At 55.8% G+C, this 22,104-nt stretch overlaps 1 protein-coding gene across 1 annotated transcript in view; it reads right to left on the bottom strand.

The window, feature by feature from the left end:
• Window positions 1–22,104, bottom strand: part of MYO7A (myosin VIIA) — a 74,451-nt gene that overhangs the window by 44,104 nt on the left and 8,243 nt on the right. The window contains exons 3-14 of the mRNA XM_029914998.1: window positions 20,643–20,795; window positions 13,074–13,258; window positions 12,472–12,593; window positions 12,249–12,391; window positions 11,863–11,976; window positions 10,597–10,750; window positions 10,080–10,156; window positions 9,353–9,472; window positions 8,479–8,621; window positions 7,875–8,085; window positions 7,259–7,394; window positions 3,966–4,072 (exon numbers count right to left, since the gene is read on the bottom strand). Coding sequence (XP_029770858.1) covers window positions 3,966–4,072; window positions 7,259–7,394; window positions 7,875–8,085; window positions 8,479–8,621; window positions 9,353–9,472; window positions 10,080–10,156; window positions 10,597–10,750; window positions 11,863–11,976; window positions 12,249–12,391; window positions 12,472–12,593; window positions 13,074–13,258; window positions 20,643–20,795 — 1,665 coding nt within the window. The remainder of the gene's footprint in view (window positions 1–3,965; window positions 4,073–7,258; window positions 7,395–7,874; window positions 8,086–8,478; window positions 8,622–9,352; window positions 9,473–10,079; window positions 10,157–10,596; window positions 10,751–11,862; window positions 11,977–12,248; window positions 12,392–12,471; window positions 12,594–13,073; window positions 13,259–20,642; window positions 20,796–22,104) is intronic.

Here is a 22,104-nt window from a genome sequence, read left to right as displayed (position 1 = left end):
GGGGGGGGGGGGGGCGGGCTGCCACAAGTAACAATCAGCAACGCTTTGCTCCACTGGCTCCTAGTGGACATGGGCTCCCAGAAACATCCACTTTCCAACTGCTCAGGCCAAAAGTCTAAGTGCTGTCCCCAACTCCTCCTCTTCTCTCTTATCAACTGCATCAAAAATCTTATTGGTTCTACCTCCAAAACAGATCCAGAATCTGACCCCTTCTTTCCGCTTCCGCTGTCATCAGAGGTCTGGGCTGCCAGCATGCTTGTCTCAGGTCATCGCAACGAACTCCAAACAGGTCTCCCTGCTTCTGTCCCCCACACTCCTCACCCCCTCCAACTCCAGTATCCGTATCCACACAGCAGCCGGGGGAGGCGGTTCAAACACAAACCCACTCCTCTCCGCCCAGGACACTCAAAGTCCTTCAATGGCTCCCGAGTTCCTCCTGAGGCCCCCACAGTGTCCCACAGGACTTGGTCCCAGTTACCTCTGGTCTCTCTACCACCCTGCCCCTCCCTTCTAGCCAACCCCGCCTCCTTGCTCTCCTACGATGCACCGGGCAGGTGCAGGGCTTTGCACCTGCTGTTCCTTCTCCCTGCAACTGACCCCCCTATTCAAAACCACAAATCCCCAATACTGACATTTCTCCTTCCTGCATTGTTCTCCATTTTGCATCTCCCCATCTGACAACTACATATTATACTTATTTATCTGCTTATTAGCTCTTTCCCCTTCCTGCCAGAATATAAGCTCCAGGAGGACAGAGGTTTTATTTCTGTTTTGTCCGCTACTCTGCCCCCAGGATGCAGGACGTTGTCTGGCATAGAACAGGCACTTGGTCACGCCTGTGTCCGGAGGCAGGAGCATGTAAGTGGGAGCTGAGTAGAGAGTCCACTCTCACTTCCTGGTGGCTGGGGTTTCTGAGTCAGTTATACCACACTGAGGGGGATGGTAGTGCCTTACGATAATCATGGTTTTCCGAGATAGTCTGCAGACCTTTGGAGATGGGAGAAAGGTGGGAGTGGAGAGTCCACAGCTTGGTGTTAAAGGACTCCATAGACGGGATCTGAGGGGCAGACGCCTGAGCATGATGTGAGCAGGGCTGCGGAGACGCAGGCAGGAGGAGCCACCTGCGTAAAGAGTGAATAAATGTCCTGTGGCCTCAGGGCCCCAGGACCTGTGACTGGAGCTAGACATGAATCAGGGGACATGCCTGGAAGAATCATGGTCCTCCTGGCTCAGCCGGTCCCTACAGCAGTGATGGCAGGGGTGGGGCTGCCCAGGGCCACTTGGGGAGGCAGACACAGGAGTCAAAGGATAGAAATTTGGGGGCTGGAGGTGGGCATAGGTCGTGCGTTTGGATCACTGGAAGGAGGTGGTGGGGGCCTCCACCCGGAGAAAAGCACAGTCATCGATAAAGTGTGACTCGTTACTTCACGTCTCAGCAAACTGACTTCCGTGCTCCTCTTACAGAGCTATCACGTCTCCGGCAATGACAAAATGTGTTTTCTTTCTGAGGGGCCACACTCATAGAGACAGCATTGTGCGGTGACAAAGGGCAGGGGTTTCAAAAGCTTCCCAGTAGCCCTTGCTTGTGTGTGACTTTGGACTAGTTCCCACACCTCCCTGAGACAGACCTGGCTCAAATTCCTGGGGGTCATAAACTGTGTGACCTTAAGCAAACACCTTGGCCTCTCTGGGCCCCAGCTTCTCTACCTGTAACGTGGGGACCATAGCAGCTGCCTGCCAGGACCTCAGTGGAAGTGAATGAGGCAGGGAGGGTACGTGGGTAGCTCCCAGCCTGGCCCAGAAAAGAATATATAATCAAGATCAAATTTGTCACTGCTGTGTTCTAACTCCTAAACTCCCTCAAGAGTGAGCCATTGCTGGAGACCCGAGGGTCTTTCGCTTGGACCTCCCCAAAGGGTTCCCTCAACAAGTGGGTTCTAGTCCCCAGGCCCAAGGGAGGAAGCCTCAGAATAGGAAAGTTTGTGGAGAACTGCCCCGATGCCTCCAGGTGTTTTGGAAAGAGAGGAGTGGGGGTAGGAGGAGATGAGGCTCAGTGGTCTTGCCGGACTGCCTACGACCAGGAGGAAAGGCTGGGCCTGGCAGGCGTGGGCTGGGGACCAGCAGAGAGGAGGAAAGAGTGGGAAGAGCCCGGTGCCACACCTGTCCCATCAATGCTGCCACCTTGTGACATGTAGGCTTCGGGGTGAAGATGGCCAGGTGTGGAACTTCTGGTGCCCAGGGTCCCTACTCTGGCGGGGGCCCCACACTCACCCTGTCAGCGGCTGGGCCACAGTGTTGGCCAGGAGGGTAGGGTCTCAGGGCCAACCCCCAGACAGAGGACAGAGGCCACTGTCCAGTCACACCCCCTGACGTGCCAAACACCCCTCTCCACTGCTGTGGTGGTTATGAACTGTTTTGGAACTCTGTGAGGCACCGGGCAGCCGGAGAATGTCAGACATGCAGGAAGGAAGAGAGACTCAGCATTAAGACCAAGTGTGGAGGGACGTGGGTGCTAGGCAGAGAGAAAATCGAGGGTTGAGAAGAGGGAAAAGAGAGGCAAAGGGATGAAGAAGCCGTGCTGCTGCTAATGGGTACTCAACACCCTTGGGGCCTAAAGCACCTTAGGAGCCACAACCAGAAGCTGTGTTCAGGACACCCCAAGGATGCTGTTCCAGGGCCCAAGGAGGTCCCGGAGTGATGATTTCTAGTCCCAGCTCCCCAGAGTACTGTGACTGGGGTAAGTCACCCCCCATCTCTGAGCCTCAGCCCCCATCAGTCCCCCATCTGCATAACACAGAAAATATCACTGCCTCTCCTGCCCTGCAGGGTTACTGAGAGATCTGACCAGGTCGTGGACACAGGAGCACAGCCCGGGCGAAACCTGGATTCAGGTCCTGACTCTGCCTCTGGTTCACGGGGTATGCTGGGCAAGCCTTGTCACTTTTTCTAGGAGTCTGTTTTCTCCTTTAAGAAACTGAGATGTCCACAGTTCACACAACTCAAACAACAGAAGAGCAAAACCACTCCACAAACCACTCCACAAACAAAAAACACAGGAGGAGGAGGAGGAGGAGGAAGAAGAAGAAGCCGGCCCTTTCCCCAAGCCTCAGTACCACAGGGGCGGAGGACACAGACCAGCCCCAGGGACCGCTGAGGCCTTTCCCGCCATCACTGGCCCCGGACAGGGGTCTTTTACCTTCACAGAAGCTGCCGACTGGCGGAGAGTGCCCGATGAATAACCACAGAGAAACTGTAACAGGAACCACAAAGCAGGGCGAGAGGGGGCAGGGAGCAAGAACGTGGTGGGTCAGCACATAGAGCAAAACCCACCAAGAGGAAAGGAGGGCCCTCGAGGCAGAGGTCTGGGCCCATGGGGCCGCGGCAGTGCAGGCGCCTGGATGGGCACCGAGGGGGCAGAGGCCCTGTCCTCCCCATGAGTCCGTGTGTGCCCTTCAGGAAGCCATAGGACAGGAAGAAAATGTGAAATAAAAAAGCATACAATCCTGCAGGAAACAGCACTCTAGGGACAAAGGAAATGCCGAGAATGGGAAATTCTGCACTTCTGCAAGGGGCCCCGGGCTGGGGCGTACCGGCCCTAGGTCTTTGCTGAATACACGCATCCATCCGTGTCCTGGAGGCTAGATGTGCTCCCTCCTCCCAGGCTCCCTGTGAGCTGCTGGGTGTGCAGTATGGGGTACCTCCACTGTAAACTGTGTCCTGATCAGGCTCTGCTCTGTGACCTGTCACCCTTCCCCTGGCCTTGGGCCCTCCCCCGAGTTGGTACAGCAGGAGGACCAGACAGGAAGACAGTGGAGGCTCCCATGTTTCTCCTGGAACCACGGCAAAGCCCTGTCCCCTCTCTGCGGCCACGGGTGCGCAGGGGAAGCTGGCACAAGGGCGGCTGAGGCACTGGCCTAGCTTCCCAGGGCCCTTCCTGCCCAACAGAGGCCCCACCCCGACGTTACCATGGCGACATCGGCCTGGAAGATCTGCTTGATGAACTTGTTTCTGGAGGAGTGGACCAGCTGGATGATGTCTCCATGCAGGGTGTCCCGGTTCTTCTCCAGGAAGCCTGGGCAGAGGCGAGAAGGAGTCACAACTCGGGCCCTCTGGCAGCCTCTGCCTGACAAGACTCAGCCCCTCCCCAAATCCACGAAGACCCGCAAACGTCACTTAGTTCAACCACATCCATTTTCCGGTGGGCGACCCAAAGCCTGGAGCGGGCAGGGGCCCCAGCCCAACATCACAGAGAAAGTGGGGGGAGCCAGAACTGGACCTGCTTCTCCCTCACCACACAGCCCTCTCTTCCAGACCTGTCCAAAGAGAAGGGCGGGAGGCCTCAGCCCGCAGGTAGGGCAGGGCTGCCTTCCCCAGGAGCCACCAGGGCCTGCAACACCAGCCTTAGTCTTTTGATGAAGGTATGGGGAGCCCCTGTTACGTAAGTGTGTCACCTGGATGAGAACACATGTGGATCCAGTTCCAGCTAATAATACAGGAATTTAAAATACCTTGAATTTGCACCGTGCACTCTGTTTCACCAAGTGTCCTCACAGCACTGATGCTCACAAGCCCCCTGTATTTGTGGGGTGGGCAGGGATTCTCTTCCCCATCCCACAAGGGAGGAAACCAATGCTCAGAGAAGCTGAGCAAGTCATCTAACTCCACACAGCAATCCAGGAGCAGAGTTAAGACTTGAACCGGAGTCCCGGCACCAGCCCAGGGAGGCTCCTCTGCACCACAGACCCCCAACAGGGCTGCTAGTCCCAGGGCTGAGGAGTTAGGAACTGGTTAATGGGGGGGCCTTGCTAGGGCAAGGTAGAAGACTGAGTGCCCAAGGGCTGGGGATGCCCGCCTGACGAGGAAGAACACTGCGGAGAGGCAGCACCCTTTCCCTGTAGGACTCAGGCTGCCCTGGCTGGTAGGCAGCACAGAGACTCAGTGCAGGGTGGCCCGCCTCGTGTCTGGGGAGGGGGGTGTCACAGGAGGCGCTCAGCAGCGGAAGGGTGGGTTTTGGAGTTGGGATGGAACTGCAGGCTCTAATTGAAAGTCTAAGACTCCCTCTGGGACTCTAGGATGGTCCCCTTCTGGACCTCAGCCTCCTCATTTGTCAGAGGGAGCAATGGCACCCATCAACTCTTGCTTTGCTTCAGATCACCTAACACCACCTGTTTCATAAATGAAATGCTGTGGGGCGCCTGGGTGGCTTGGTCAGTGAAGTTTGACTTCGGCTCAGGTCATGATCTCACAGTCCGTGGGTTCGAGCCCCACGTCAGGCTCTGTGCTGACAGCTCAGAGCCTGGAGCCTGCTTCTGGTTCTGTGTCTCCCTCTCTCTCTGCCCCTCCCCTGCTCACTCTGTCTCTTTCAAAAATAAAAAATAAAAGACATAAAAAAATTTTTAAATAAAATAAATGAAATGTTGAATTAAAACAGTGTTTTGTGAACCAGGAGATGCGGGCAGAATTGTTTAAAGCGGCTCAAAACTGGTTAGTGACTTTAAGCAAGTCTTTTCCCTCTCTGTGCCTCAGTTTTCAAATCCGTAAAGTAGATAACGCTCATGTTCCCTCCAGGTCTAACATTCTATACTTTCATGACTTTGTGCTGACTCCACTCAATATTCACATCTGTATTCTCACCAAAAGCATGAAGCCTGACGCAGAAGAGGTCTCAGTGAATGCTGGTTGAACTGAACTGAAAAACAATCCTCAGGGCACCTGTGTGGCTCTGTTGGTTACATATCCAACATCAACTCAGGTCAATGATCTCACAGTTCATGAGTTCGAGCCCCACATTGGGCTCTGTGCTGACAGTGCAGAGCCTGGAGTCTGCTTCAGATTCTGTGTCTCCCTCTGTCTCTGACCCTCCCCAGCTTGTGCTTGGTCTCTTTTTATTTTTTAATTTTAAATAAAAAAACAAGAAAGTATGAAACCAATAGCTCTTTGCTCGTTTGTTTTGAATTTCACCGGCTTGAGACCACACATGGGACCCTTTGAGACACACACCACAGCTGATGCCCATCCAAGGCCAGCCCTCTAGACCAGGGCGGCAGGGGCAGAGCTGCCAGGACAGTGTGCAGGAACTCCAAGTGGGGTGAACCTGCCGTGTTCTGACTCTCTTCTTAACCTCTAGATTTAAAATGAGCCCGAATGGGGCGCCTGGGTGGCTCAGTGGGTTAAGCATCCGGCTTCAGCTCAGGTCATGATCTCATGGTTCATGGGTTCGAGCCCGCGTTGGGCTCTGTGCTGACAGCTCAGAGCCTAGAGCCTGCTTCAGATTCTGTGTCTCCCTTTCTCTCTGCCCCTCCCTCACTCATACTCTGTGTCTGTCTCGAAAATAAATAAACTATATTAAAAAACTTTTTTAATGAGCCCAACTGTGTGTCCCAGCAGCAGGGAGGATGTATCCCATTCAAAGCTCACACTTAGTCGTGTTGCTGAGAGTTGGGTGGGTGACAGGGCTGGTTCTAGGCTCACGTTTGCACCCAATGCACAATGTCAGGGAAGACTGTTAGCTTTCTCTTCTGAGCCTCAGCTTTCCCATCTGTACAAAGGAGCACTAAGCCCACCTGAAAGAATTGAAAGCAGGGACTCAAAGAGCTACTTGTACACCCGTGTTTGTGGCAGCACTAGTCGTGATGGCCAAAAGGTGGCAACAAAACAAATGTGCATCAAGAGATGAAGGAGTTGTGTGTGTGTGTATACATATACACATATGTATGCAAATATACACATATGTATACACACATATAATGAAATACTATTCAGCCATAAAAAGGAAGGAAATTCTGACACGTGCAACAACATGGACGAAACTTGAGGACATTATGCTGAGTGAAATAAGCCAGACACAAAAAGACAAATATTGTACAATTTCACTTACAGGAGGTCAAAGTCAGATGCATAGTCAGACACATTGAGAGAGAAACAGAACAGAGGTTACCGGGGCTGGGGGAGAAGGGGGAATTAGTGTTTAATCAGTACTTATGTGGGGTGACAAACAGGCTCTGGAAACGAATAGCGGTGATGATGGCACAATTATCGTGAACGTACTTAATGCCACTGAATTGTAGCCTTAAGAACTGTCAGAATGGTAAATGTCATATACTTTGCCACAACTGACGAAAATCTCTACAAGAAAGAAAGAGCACTGGGCCCAGTGTCCCTCTCTGTATTCTGGCCTACCCCCGTCCTGGGCGGGAGAAGGGGAAGGTCAGACAGGGCACGGGAGGAGAGACCCCAGCCCCAGACCGCCCGCTGATACCTTGGGTCTCATAGTAGACGACTCCTGCAAAGTGGTTGATCCCAAACTGAGTCTCATGGTTGTTCTTGGGGGGGATGTAGTTCGAGTTCAGCTTGTGCTGGGAGTTCAACTTATGCAGCATGGTGGTGTCCGTGCCCTGTGGGAACCGAGGGCCGTGTTCAGCCCGCTCACCTCCGCCCCACCCTCTCCCTGGTCCTTCTGCCTTTGCTGCCCCCGGACTTTGTACCTCCTCTTCTTTCTCAGGAGGGTCCTCCCTTTATTGATACCCCACGTAGGAACTCTCTGTGCCTCCATGTGTTAAGTGAGTGGATTGGAACTACAGTCCAGTTTAGAAGATCTATTGCCCACAATGAAAATCATGGGAGCAGCCCCCAGCCCCACTCTGAGACGCATTCCACGTGTGCAGCACCTATTCTGTGCCAGCCATATGCTTGTTTGGTCCAGGACCCTGTGGACCGTAGGTGATCCCCAGACGTCAGACAAATAGACCTGCATCGGCTTCAGAGGGACCCTGAGAGGCATGTGTCATCTGTCCCCTTTCACAGATGAGGAAAGTGGAGGCTCAGAGTGGGAGGGGATAGATGTTTTGTCCAGGCTCCAACTGGGGCAGGCCCACCTTGGGGAACTTGCTCTCCTCGTCAATGAGGGAGATGATGTTCATGGGCTTGTTGGCGATCATGTCCAGTGCATCCTGGTTGTCGGTGAACTCGATGTGCAGCCAGTCGATGCTCTCCAGATCGTACTCCTCCTGCTCCAGCTTGAACACGTGCCGCACGAAGAACTGCTGCAGGTGCTCGTTGGCGAAGTTGATGCAGAGCTGCTCGAAGCTGCAGGGTGCACGGGGCATAGGTGAGGGGCTGGCCTGGGCCCTGTGTACGGAATGCTCTTGGCCATGCTGTGCGTCCGTCACGGGCTCTCCAGCCTCTGAGGTGGGCGGCATTGTCAAGTCCCCCCCCCAACTCGGAGGTGGAGAAGGGGACACTGAGTCAGAAGAGAGGGCTACCAAGTGGGCACCAAACCCCTGGCGAGCACTTGGGAGGGGAAGAGCCAAAGCACTGGGTGGGGAGGCCCTAAGAGGGATCCCAAGCTGTCAGGGGAGGTGGGAAGGTGACTGATGAGACTCAGTAAGCGGCCTCCTGAGGTTTAAAGGCAGAGATGGAACACCTGGTATGTCTGTGCTGTGGAAGAAAATCCCCACAGAGCAGAGGCCCTCGAGGTACCTGTTCACAGCAAAGTTCTCGAACCCAAAGATGTCCAGGAGGCCGATGGACCGGCGAGCGCTCTTCACTTCCTGGGAGGGGGGCTTGTAAATTGCTGCATTGATCTTGTCCACTATCCACACAAAGAGCCGCCCGTAGATGCCCTGAGAGGGGGCTGGGTCAGCCGCTGTGCCCAGCATGCCCTCCCGAGGAGACCGCCAGACTCCCGGGCCGTCATGGCCTCGCTCAGCCCCTTCGCTGCTATTTGAAACCCCCTAGCCTTTATTCAAGCTTTTCCTGTTAGAACAATTCCCACTCCTTCTCAAAGCTCTGGCATGCCTTCCCCAACCTCAAAGTTTGGGAAGAAGCCCTCCTTGGGGCTCCCATCTCTCCATCCATCTCTGTCTCCCTAACAGCACAGAACCTGGTATGAGGCAGGGGCCCAGTGGCTGGCAGTTGGGACTATGGAACGGGAAGGACTGGGGCCCCCTCCACCCAACCCAGTCCATCTTCAGTCTCTTCTTTGGAGAGACCAGAGAGGGTATCCTCTGGGCTGGGAATGGCACAGCAGACAAACTACCCAAAGAACCTGACCCATTGTGAGGCCCACAGGGCTGGCGAGCAGAGTGGTGGAGGACCGGAGGAGACCAGAGCTGGGAGGACTCCTGAAGAGCACAGTAGTCAGCCCCCTTGTGGGATGAACAGAGCGCAGGAGAAGGCAGACTAGGGCTAGGGCCCCCCAGAGAGCCAGTGGGCAGAACCCAGACACAAGAGTAGGTGGGGGTCGAGGCCCAGATGTCCTTCTGGCTCCTTGGGCTGCTCCACTCCTGCCCATATCAAGAAGCGAACACCCCAAGGGGCGGTGCGAGCTGGTACCACTCCAGCAGCGGCCCACCTTGACGAAGGCATCGCGCACGTCCAGCGCCTGCTCCCTGCTGAGTGGGGTGGACACCGTCTCCCCGCGGGTGATGAGCGTGCGGCTGGTCAGGCAGTTCATCAGGTCTGGGGGATTCACCTGGTGGGGCAACATCCAGGCGCTCACCCAGATGCCCGCAGCCCGTCCCCCTGCCCCCACACCAGAGAACTCCCCTGCCCCTGTCCAGCCAGGCCTTGCACAAATCATTCCCCCCACTAAGAAGGCCTTCCCCACAGCCAGATCCGCCCCGACCATCAAATCCCACCCAGACACCACCTGCAAGGACTGCTCTCTCCTGGCAGCCCCCCTCGCGACCCTTTGCACGTTACCTGGCCTTTTCAGAACGGGCTCAGACCCTGGCTTTATGTCTCCCAGTTTTACACCCAGGGCAGTGCCGCGTAAGCCTTTGCTAAAACACCAACAGACTGACTCACCCCGGGTCCCCGGTGCCCTGCCCCATCCCCAGGGCTGGTGGGGCCAGGGCAGCGAGGCTCCTGGGCGCTGGGCCCCACTCCCCCTCTGAGACCGTGCCCAGCACAGATCCTACCTACAAACAGTCAGTCCTCGATATTGAACGTCCAGAACTCTCTGAAGCTGATGGCCCCAGCTTCCAGGTTCCCACATCCCCAGCCCTCTGAACCTGAGTCTAAACTGTCCCTCTGAGAGAAACAGAAGCAGCCCTGGGGACAGAAGGCCAGACACTGACCTCAAGCAGGCACGCGGCTGTAGCCAGGGACGGGGAGAAGAGGACCTCACAGGCATCCAGGTTTTCAAACGTGCGGGCTGCCAGCAGCAAGGGGGCGCATGGTCAGGCGTGGGAGGGCGGGCATGGGGGAAGAGGGCGGGCTAGGAGATCCAGGCTCTCAGGGGCCTTCCCTGTCCGCAGAGGCCATCAGCACTGTGATTAAGTGCTTCTCTGGGTCAATGTATGTTGGATGAATGTTCTCTCCGTGAGCTATGGGCACCCTGAGGGTAGGAACTGAGTATGCCCAGCACCTGGCATCCAAGTGGAGACACTGTCAGTCATGCCCCTCTCCCCTCATGCTCCCCCACCCCAGATGTCCAGAGCACACAGGGGCAGACCCAGCTCCTATGAAACAGGGTGTGTACCTGGTGGGACAGAAACTGAGCCACAATCCCCCACAGACAGCTAGGTGTTGAGCTGCCCTTGGACCCAGTACAGGGGTGGAGTGGGGTAGGGGTGCACCCTCCGGGCCCCTCACCCTCATACTGCAGGTTGCCCAAGTGCAGGATGGCAGCCAGGAGCTTTGAGATCTCCCAGTTCTCAGTGTCCGTGAACATGAGCACCTTCATGGCTGAGCGGATGTTGGCGTACTCCTGGCTGTCCTCACGGCCCTCACAGGTTATGCAGTTACCCTGGTGGGGGGTGGGGGGGGGAGAGTGGGGCACAGGAGGGCATCAGCAAGGCCCCAGGGTCCCCCGGAGAGGCAGCACCTGGGACGAAGGGTCCCCTCTGGCAGGTCAGGCCAGTCTGGGGTGCCAGGCACCAGCCTTGCCTCATGAGCACCGTGATCTCTCCAGAACATCTAGAAAGCTCCTGACTAGGGCTTTTTAACACACGTTTCCCCCTTCTAGGGACCCTGGATTCCCCTTCTTCCCAAAAGCAAGAGGCCTGTCCTGTCCCCTTGCCCAGCAGTCACAGCACCAAGGCTCTCCGCAGTGGACACTCACCGTCAGGGACTCAGTCCCTCACCAGGAGCAGCCCGGTGTGGGAGGAGGAGGTAACTGCAGACTGCTGGGCACCGACAGGATTCTGCCCCGTGGTGTGTGCCTGTGAGACGTGCATGTGTGTCTGTGTGGCTTCCCATCCAGCTACAGCAAGTGTCTGGGGAGGCCTGGCACACCTACAGCACGCACACTCCTTTGTCATTCACGTCCTTCATTTTGGGTCCACTTGGCCTGGCCTGGCCCAGCCATGGGTTCTCACAGGGCTAAGGAAGCGGGTACCCCGAGCCTGCTGTGTACACACACACACACACACACACACACACACAACCAATGCCGGTGGCAGCCATGGCCCTGGGGCCCACTTCTCCTTGGTGGCCAGAGAGCAGCAAGAGGCTGGCCTGGGGCTCTGTGACCCGTGAGCCCTCAAGGCTGAATAGCCAGTGCCCTACAGTCTGGGGGTCCCGGCAGAGGTCCCAGTCTCCACGTCCTCAAAGACAGAACTAACACAGCACGCGTGTGCAGGCAGGTCTGTGCACGTGCACACACGGGCATGTGTGTCTATGCCTCCCTGGGCCCAGGAGCTCTATGCATCTTTAGGAACATGTAGAACTGTGATGACAATTCATCTAGATGCACATGCAGCTGGGGAAACGCCCAAGTGTGGGACAGGCCGTCTGGCTTACACGAGCCCAGGGGCAGGTCAGGGGACAAGGGGAAAGGCCACGCGGAGCATCCGCCCACCAGGCCCCGAGCTCGCTGCGACAGGTGTCTTCCTCGCCGGTGCCCCGCCTGAAGCTCACCATAGCCAAGTAGTTATAGTCTGAGGCCTGGCCCAGACCCAGCTTCTTCTTCTGATCCGCACTCATGCCCTCCAGCATGCAGTAGAACACGTGGTAATTTCTTTCATCGGGGGCCTGAGAATGGGGCAGAGTGTTGGCGGGCAGGAGGCGGCCTCAGAAACCAGACGATCACGGCAGAAACGTGGTTTACTATTTTAAGAAGTGACTTCCACCACGGGCAGGTTTTGTGGTGGGGATTCAGGCCCGAAGGGACGGTCTGGACCAGACTAGGCGTACCCCACTCACGCCTGAGGGCTGGGGTCCTGTGCAGGTGCGTCCCGCGGCCCCCCCCCATCCCTGGGTTGGGTCCACCTGCCGCCCCCCCCCCCCCCCCGGGTTGGGCCCACCTGGCGGCAGACGCGTGACCTCTCCAGCAGGTACTGCTCGATCCGGGCGCCCTCGATGGCCCCTCGCTCGCTGAAGTGGATATCGACGTACTTCCCAAAGCGGCTTGAGTTGTCGTTGCGGATGGTCTTGGCGTTCCCAAATGCTTCGGGGTGGGGAGAGGGTCATGGGCAAGGGCAGCACCCACCCCGCCACCCAGCCCCACTCCCAGAGCCCTGGCCCTACCTTCCAGGATGGGGGTGGCTTCTAGCACCTGCTGCTCAATCCATGAGTGCTGCCCACTGACGGCCGCCAGGAATTGCAGGATCAGCTTCGTGCTCTCCGTTTTCCCTGCCCCAGACTCCCCGCTGCAGGGGAGACCCAGGGAGGGGCAGCACCCGTCACAGCCCACACTGGCCCTCTCCTATGGGGCCCTGGCCCAAGCTGCTTCCCTCACCCACTCTGCAAAGTAGGCTGGCAATATGGACCTTTCCAGGATGGGAAGGGCTGCAGGAGCTCAGGGCTCTGCCACAGACAAAGGCATTTTCCTTCCCTTTCATTTAGACACAGACACCCCTCTCTCCATACTTGCCATGGAGCATGGCATATACTGATGCTGGACCACTGCTTTATACCATTACCCTCTGCCCAAGAGAAAATAAAAGCCTGAAATTCCACATTGACGATAACTTAACAGGAGCCAATAATAAACAAGGTCAGCCTCAAATGCTAACAAGAACATTGGCAACATTAATAGAGATATAAGGCCTGAGAAAGGGGAGGTGATTCTCTATATTATGAGGCATTAACAGGAGCACACAAAGCTTGTCTGGTGCTGAGGTGCCCACCTGATGATACAGCACTGGTCACGGCTGTTGCGCTTCATGTTGAAGTAGCAATTATCGGCAATGGCAAAGATGTGGGGGGGCATCTCGCCAATCTTCTTGTTGGTATACTGGCGGATATGCTCTGGTGAGTAGATGGACAACAGCTGGTAGGGGTTCACAGCCACCAGAATGGAGCCTGTGTACGTCTGTGGGCAAAAAGGGATAAAGAACTCGCCACATCCTGTGTGGGAGACTCTAACTCTAGAAAGTTCTCAGGCTCTGCCCAGTTTCATTCCTCTGGCACAGACAGCACTGACTTTAGAGTCATATAGACCTGAGGTCAGAATCCATCCTCTCTAGAAGCTGAGAGTGAGGCCGTCAAACTAGCGTTGGGTCTGGGTTGGAGCAGGTGCTCAGTGGGGTTTGATGAAGGGAGGAAAGAAGTGGGGAGAAAGGGAGAGTCCCTAAGCCTCCATTTCCCTTATCTTTATCTGTAAAATGGGCATAATGGAACTGTTTATAAAGATTAGGAAGTACTATACTTTAAACAGCACAGCACACTGCAGGTATTACTCAAATGCTGGTCCCCATTTTTGCCTCCAAGTCCTGTATCCCAAAGGTTTGGAGTAACATTCAGAAACCAGACCATTCCAGAGCAGAGGCTAGGTTGGTCCAGGGGGAGTGAAACCAAATCCTAAAAAGCTCAAGGGGCTGGGGGCTGTGGTTCAAGGGCTGGATAGGCCCCAGTCTCTGTAGCACTGCCCCGTGGCAGAGGGGCCCCTGTGTTCTGGGGGACAGGACACACCAGCCATCCTGGCCAGCACGGGTGCAGGGGCCTGGTGCACCTCAAACTCCTAGGGGCCTTCCTCTCCTCAGGCTCCCCTGTTGGTGCCCAAACTGGCCAACTGTGCACAAGATTTCCTGCTGTGAGCCCAGGGCCCACCACACAGAGGACAACACGGCCTGGGCCTCCTACCACCAGGGCAGAATCGGGGGCCCAGGAATTACTGCGCCCTCCGCCTGCCCCTCCCTACCCCAGCTTGAAAAGGTCAGGCTCAGCCTATAATCAATGATGGATATATTGACATCTAGACCTGGAGAGACTGAAGAAAGAAGAAACAACCAAGAGGAAGTGACTCTGTGGCCTGTCGCTTCCCACCAAGAACGCAGTGCATCACCCGGGAGCCACAGCCCAAGGTAGCCATGCAGGGCAGGTACTGCTGCCAGCACCACGTACCAGGAGATACGCCCAAACCAGGGCCGGTGGGGCCGTGCGAAGCAGGGGGCAGCCCAGCCCTGGGTTCCAGTCCCGCCTCTGCCCGCCCTGGGCCAGGAGAACTGGCCACTTAGCGCCCTTCTCTGGGCCCTGGGGGATGCTTCCTGCCCCCCACCCCAGGCTCTGCCTCCATGCAGACCACACTAGAAGCAGCAAAACGTGGCGTGCTGACCCCCCCCGACTGTGTGCAAGAGTCCAAGCAGGCAGGACCGGTGGCGGGGGGGGGGGGGGGGGGGGGGGGGGGGGGGGGAGGGAGGGCAGTGAACGGAATGCAGGCCAAGCATGTACGGAGAGCCAGAGCCAGCTCTGTGTCACACTCACCCGCCCTCCACAGTTGGTCTGGGGTTGGAAAGTGGGGAACGGGAGACAAGGCAGCTGGTCAGTGGGGAACGGGGAAATGAGGGCATTCTCTCCCAAGAAGACCCCACACAGTCCGGGGCTGGGCTAACTTCTCAGATCAGAACCCCCAAACCTCCAGCCCCAGGGCACCTCAGCCCTGCCTGGCTGTGGGGACCACCTGCCCCCAGGTGGGGGAGTCAGCCACAAAGAACATCTCTTCGGCAGATCAGATTGCTTTGCTTCTCTACAGCTCAGTTTGCTCATCTGTAAAAGGGGGGTGGTTAACACCTACCTCCCAGGGCTATGGAACGACTGAAGGGCATACATAACCTTTGACATGTGCCTGCTTAGGAAGTAGCTGTCCTTAAGTGCCACCTTCCTTTCTTGACACTTCCTTAATAACGTGGCACTGAGGGGCACCTGGGTGGCTCAGATGGTTAAGCATCTGCCTTCAGCTCAAGTCATGATCTCATGGTTCATGAGTTCAAGCCCCACGTCAGGCTCTGTGTTGACAGTTCAGAGCCTGGAGCCTGCTTCCTATTCTGTATCTCCCTCTCTCTGCCCCTCCCCCACTCATGTCCTCTCTCTCTCTCTCTCTCTCTCTCTCTCTCTCTCTCTCTCTCTCTCTCAAAAATAAACATTAAAAAAAATTTTTTTTTAATAACCTAACAGCAAACCACCTGGTCTGTGATTGCCATGTGGCAAGAGGCTGACTCCATGCAGTCATTATAGGACCCCCGCACTGAGACACATTGGGGGGGCAGGGAGGGAGCTGACAGAACATCCTGGGGGCCAGGGAGGGAAAGCTAGGGCCTATGGGAAGCAGCATATTCCTCTGGTGCGGAAGGTGGCAGTGTAGGGAGAGGGGGAATGAGGGCTGGTCAGTGGGAATCAAGCACAGAGGCATGAAAGGGCATGGCATTTGGAAGGGATGTTGGAGGAAGGTCATCTTGGCAGCTGTGGGAGGATGAATGGTTGGCCTCAAGGCTGGAGGTAGAGACATTAATGCAGACCTAATGAGCCGGTAACAGGGGCAGCCAGAGCCAGACAGAGGTGACCCTGGGACAGACTCAGTGACCAAGTGCAGGGCCAGCCAGTACCAGAGAGGATGCGCAGATACACTACAAGAAGCCTTCTTGCAGCAGGACTTGGACCCTCCTCTCCCCTGCACGGCTTCAGAGCCCTCCCCGCTCAGCCCAGAGGGCCCTCCGGAGCAGCAGGCCCCAAGCCCCCACCTCCTGGACGTCCCCCCTTCCATCCACACCCCTGTCGGGACTGGATCCCACCCTCCCCTCCAACCCTGCTCCCTCAACCAGCCCAACTCGGCCAACAGAGCCGAACCATCCTTCACCCAGGGCCGGACCTGGGAGGCCCCTCGTGGCCTCCCTCTCCTTCATACCAGCCCATCTCTCCAATGGCACAGCCATCTCCCTAGCCCCACCCTGTCCCCCAGCCCCCCAGCCCTGGCCATCTCAGATTCCCAACAGACTGCTGCAGGTGCCTCCCCTCTGGGTCCCCAGCTCCCACCTGCCTGACCCCTTGCAATCTACCCTCCACTCTGAGCCAGGGCCAGCTTTTTAAAAATGTGACAGTGCCATCCCCTTGCTAAACACCCTCAGGCAATTTCCCACGCTGCAGGACACAAGACACCAGAGCCCTGGCCCTCAGCAGCAGCATCCCATGCCCAGGAGGCTCCCTCCATGTTAAACCTTCAGCTAAAAGCACCAAACTCCATCTCCTCCCCACATACCTGCTAATTCTTTCAGGTCTAAGCTGAGATGATGCCCCTACAGGAAGCCAGGTAAACGCCTATGTGATCTACATAGTCCCCATCACTTGGCCCACCTGACTCCTCTGTGATTCTGACTCAAGGCCTCTGCCCCCTGGCCTCACTGTCCCTTCTCCCCAGGCCTGGCACCATGCATTAACCGCGGCTCGCCCGAAAGAGCAGGGAAGGGAGGGGAGGGGACAGCCTGTCAGCAACTCTTAGGCAGCCCTGCCTATAGTGACAGGAAGGATGGCCCCAGGATGTGGCTCATGGAAAAATAGCACAGAACAGTGTGGAGAGCAACGCTACTATTTGTGTAGAAAAAATAAGCAATTTTATATGCTGTTTGATGTGAATCATAGATACAGTCTTTGTCTTGGAGGATAGACAAGAAAGAAATTAGCTGTGGTTTTCTCTGTGGCAGGAGGAAATCTTTCCAATTTATAGAAATGCGCCCATTTCAAAATAGCTAATAGACCCTCCCCGGCAGAAGGGCAAGAACACAAATCTGTCAGCCGGACCCCTGTTGGGTCCAGGATGTTACCACTGTCCCTCCATTGCTGCCTGTGCTCCTTAGAGGGCCAGGGTGCGGGGTTAGACAGCCCTTTCCAGATGGGAAAACGGAGCCCCTGGGAAGAAGCCGGACTTCAATATCACTTCAAGAGGAGCAGGGGGCCGAATAAAGTGGGAGTTCTGTCATAGGAGCCCAGGCCTCACCTCCCCACCTGGGCTTACCTGAACCCCAGGACTGTGATGGGGCAGAGGGGGTAATTGGCCACCACCAGCAAGGAGACCCAGGCCGGCTCTGCCCCTGTCCATCCCCCAAGGCTCTTGGCACTGCTCCCTGAGGCCCTCTGGCCTCCTCTCTCTCCAAGGGCCCGTGGTGAGAAGGGGTTAATGCCCAGCTGCCCAGCACAGGCCTATGCTCAAGCCTCCAGGAAGAAAACCTGCCTTTGGGGCCATAGGTTGAGAGGGGGAGAGATAAGGACTATTCCCAAGCCAAGGACACAGCACACATGGTCCCTAGGGGCCCCAAGTCCCCAAGCAGAGTTCTAGGAACCTCTCTGGAACCAGAGACACACTCCAGGAGATGTGACAGAAATGGGTCCACCTCTTCTAGGAAGCCCTCAGGCTTGCCAGTCCTGGAGCCTCTCAGCAGGCTATGGAGACCAAGACACACCCTCAGCACATGCACCTTCTCAGAGTCACAGAGGTGCTCACTCAGGAAGTCTCCCCATCATGTCAGAGGGAAGTCTGGGACCAGAGGGAAGCAGGGACTCCCCAAAGGCCAAGACTTGGGCCCAGCCTCTAGCCCCTATTCAGGATCAGAGAGCCCTGAATTCCCATGTGCCCTGCCACTCGCTTCCTGTGGGACCCAGGAGTTGCTAGGCATCCTCTGAGGGTCCTCCCCCCATTGGGGATATCCAGTGCTGATTTGTGGCCCTGGGGTGCTGTCCCTCAGGCTCCTAGGGGTGGGCCAGCTGGAGAGAGCATGCCCAAGGCAGACAGTCAGGGACAGAGCATCACCCAGCTCCAGGGCTGTGAGCAGCTGTGGTAATCTGAGGAAATCCTGGGTACATGGGGCTGTGCCCAGGGTAACCCAAGCCATGAAGTGACCAGGGGTTGCCATGGTTAGGGACAGGTATGGTTTCTGGGTGGGACAATGGCCCGGTTGCTTCTTCAGAGCTCTAGTCCTACCCCATCTACCCAGTCACAGAATCAGAGAGTCAGCACGTTGAAACCCTGTACTGGACAGTCATTGAACACGGTTCCCCATACCAACAAGCACCCGGAATCTTAGGTCCATGGACCAACCGAGCTGGGTGCCCCCCGACCCCTGCCCCAGGTGCCATATTTTGGTTTCCTGAACAAGAAGGCAGCTTAGGCACTGCATCCCGACTCGGTGCCCTGTCCCCTCCCCTGCCTCGTCTCCCTCACCCAGAGAAGAGACCATCAGAGAGGTAACTGGTGAGAACTTCTAATGAGGAAAATGGTATAGATCTTGGAACTTTCTGAAGAATCCATAAACCTCTGAGATCCTCTTCTTTGGTCCCCTTCTGAGACTACTCAAGGACATAAGGCTGATTTCTCTGCTAGCTGCCAGCTAGTCTATCCCCCAAATTCCACAAACAAGATTTGCTCTTCCCAACCTGGAGTTTTTTTCTCCCCTCCCCTTCCTTTATGAATCTTGTGTTTGCCTTTGTTGTTTGATTCAGTTCACCTGCTGTCCCTCACATGTGAGGAATGAGGTGCCCGCAAGAATCGCTAAACTGTGCAAAATAGCAAACGACATGCCTCTGAATTATTCTTCGACATGGTCTGTGGGGTCTCCCAGCTGCCCCAGCTCCTCCATGTGAAGGGGCCCTCGGCCTCCTCCTGGCAGGAGACTGGGTCAAGACATAAGCTCTGGCAGTGGCCTCCTTGTCCCTGCTTACCTCCGGCCCCAAGTGTTAGACTCCACCCAGCCCCAGAAGAGCAGCCACAGAGAGCTCTAGGATCTCCATAGGCAATCTCTGGCCTGGGCTTGAGTTCTAGAACCATCCTCCTGTCTGGATGCTGCTGCCCTTGGCTGGAGGTGCTGTCTGTGCCCTGCCCCCACTCTGGGTGAGGGAAAGAGTGAGAGGGGATTTATCAGTGCTAAGGGGCTCCCTGTAAAAAGCCATGTGCTAGGCTTACTCAGGGGATGAATGTCAAGGGCCTCAGCATGGAGTGGGGCACTGAAGTGGCTGAGGATCCCAGAGTGGGGAGGGTAGCAGAGTGCCCCCCTGGAAGTTGAGTGGCCACAATTCCACGGCTTTTGAGAGGATGGATCGCTGACCTTGACACAGCTCCTTGTCATGATTGCTCAGGGGCAACTTCAGGGCTCCCGACCCTGTCTCCCCAGCTCCTCTTCACAGTCCGGACAACCTGAGTGACCCTGTGTCGTTCATTCACATGTGTAGTCCTGCCTCCAGCCTCCTATTCAGGCAGCGCCCCTTCCTGAATGCCACACCACCCACCTCTGGGAACCCCTGAGGGGGCGAAATGCTCCATCCTGATCTCCTTTTTGTGACACAGCCCTGGTTTCTCTCACCCAGAGCTGCTGGAGGGAGGGGCTGGGTCACAGACAAGCAGTGACCCCAGCACACAGCTAGCTCTGGGCCTGGCAAAACCTCCTGGAGACTTAGTTTCCTGGCCTAGAAAGTGGGACTCTAGGACTAGCCCAGCAGTTTTCAGAGTGTGGTCCAGAGACCTCTGAGGGTCCAGAGATCTCTGAAAGCTCAGAGAACTTTCCGGTAATCTGCAAGTTCTTTTCCACCTCCGTATCTGTGCGGCCAGCTTTTCCCCATACACTTCAACCAGACACCCTCACATCAGACTGGATGTGAGGCAGATATGAGAATTAGTTGTCTTCTATTAAGCCAGACATTGAAGATAGTTGAAAAAAATATATAAAATAGTGCTGCTCTCCTCACTACTTTGGGAAGGGTTATATATACAGTTATTTTTCATAAAGATGTTTTCCTATAATAGATTTTTATGGTTATTTTTTAATGTGTTAATACATTTGTGAAGTTTCTCAGTTTCAAGTTCTAATATGGTAAATATCAATAAAGCCTATGTTAATAAATGCTCGTGAGAGTCCTCAGTAATTTTAAGAGCATAAAAGGTACCAAAGGCCAAAAAGTGTGAGCCTCTAGACAATGATCTCCATGGGCCCTTCATGTTCTGATGGTCTCTGAACCCACCTGTTGGAATCAGCTCAATCCAGGCTGCGTGAGACTATTTGTCCTGTTGAGTTTCAAGGTGAAAGAATGTGGAGTGTGTGTATGACTGACTCTCCTATCAAGATTTTGCGGGGCCAAGGACCATGTTCCCTCCTCCATTCCCTTTTGAGGATACAGACTCTGGGCCCATCCTATCTTGACCTTGAGGACCAATGGCAGGCCCTGTCCCCATAGCAAACACAGAGGGGACAGCAGTTCCCCATCTTGGGGCAAAGCACAAAGCCACTCATCAACCCACCCAGGCCTCCCAATGGTTTCAAAGCCTAGGGAGACACATGAACCCATGGTATATACTCCTCCCTTCCCCATCCACAGACCACAGAAGGTTCAGCCCCAAAGAAAGGATGGTTCCGAATCTATGGCTGAGGACAGAGGAGTCCCTGGCTGCCTCGGAGACCTGGCAGGGGTGCGGGGCAGCGTGTGGGCGGGGCAGCACTCACGTAGATGAGATGGTCCCGATAGCGGATGAGCAGGTTACGCAGTATGCCAGCCTCGTTGAGGTCTCCCAGGCGGATCATGTCCTCCACGCCGTGGACCGACGTGGGGTGCATGGGCTTGATGTGCGTGGCATTCTGCGGGGAGATCCAGTGTTCCTGTGGGGAGGCAGGGTGGCTACCGTCAGGAGGCTCTTCTGGGACCCAGGCTGTGCTCCCCTGGGCAAGGGGCCCAGGAGGGGCAGGAATCCTGGGTCCGCAAGACCCTGGTAAAGACCTCGTCCTCTCCTGTGGCCAAACACTATCATTATCAGGTTTGAGTCTATGAGGATGGTACTGCTCACCCCACACTGTATGGACCACTCCTCCTCTTCCTCTTACGGAATTCTCTCTCTACAGACTAAAAGATGGGCAGTGCAGGGACTTTGGCCCCACTTAGGATTCTCATAAAGGGAATTAGCCCCCGCCCCCGAGTCTCTTCGCAGGATGGAGTGGAAAGTGTAACCACTGGAGTTAGACCGGGCTTCAAGTTACACAAAAAGCAATTTCAGATAGTGCCAAGAATAAACCAACAGGGGTATGGGATAGAGATAAGCGGGGCGGGGGGGGGGGGGGGGGAGACTCCCTTAGGATGGTCAGGAACTACCTCTCCCAGGAGGTGACATTTGAGCTGAGATCTGAATGATGAGGAAGAACCCCCTGAAGAGGTGGGGAGAGGGCATTCAGGTCCAGGGAACAGCAAAAGCAAAGCCCCCAAGGCTGACGAAAGCAGAGCGGTAGCAGTGGAGATGGAGAGAAAGGGGTCTGTTTGGGATATAGCTCACAGGGTTCGTGGATGAGTGCAGAGCAGAGGTGAGCTTTCAGTGCATGTGAGCTGATGCAGAAACTAGGAGACAGGTTGTCCTGGGGCTCTCCCTATACTGCCCTGTCATATCTTCTCCTATGGGGGGGCGAGGGGGAGGGGCTTCCAGTGGTACATCTTGCCAATAGCATTGGCAGTTTCAACAAAGCCACAGATCCTTCCTTCCCCAAGGTGGTCTCCAGCACTTTCTCCTCACAATCCTAGCATCTCAGGGAGGTGCATGTCTGATCTGTGCTCTGGGGTGTGGCTGCAGCCTGAGTGAGCCCCCACAGCCCTCTGGGGGCCCTTCCCTGTTCCCAAATGCCAGAACCCAGGGAGTTTCAGGAGCTTAACTTTTAGGAACAGGGAGAAGGGGACCCCTCTGCCACCGCCCAGCTCAGGCACTCAGACTTGGTGAGCAGGTGTGGTGCACACAACATGTTCTCTCATACCTCCTTCTCCTCTGGGCCCCCCTCTGGGAAAACCAACCCAACGGCTTGTCACTAGCAGGAACCTGGGCCATCAGCCCCTCATCCTGTCTCATCCCCAATCCAGCTGGTCATCCTGTCCTACTCATTCAATCCTCTGAAGGGCTGCTGAGTGAGCAGTGCCTTTCTCACTGACCTC

Source organism: Suricata suricatta, chromosome 11 (assembly GCF_006229205.1).
Source record: "Suricata suricatta isolate VVHF042 chromosome 11, meerkat_22Aug2017_6uvM2_HiC, whole genome shotgun sequence".
NCBI lineage: Eukaryota > Metazoa > Chordata > Mammalia > Carnivora > Herpestidae > Suricata > Suricata suricatta.
Note: the sequence above shows the minus strand (reverse complement) of the source record. Positions and strands in the feature narration are given on the sequence as shown.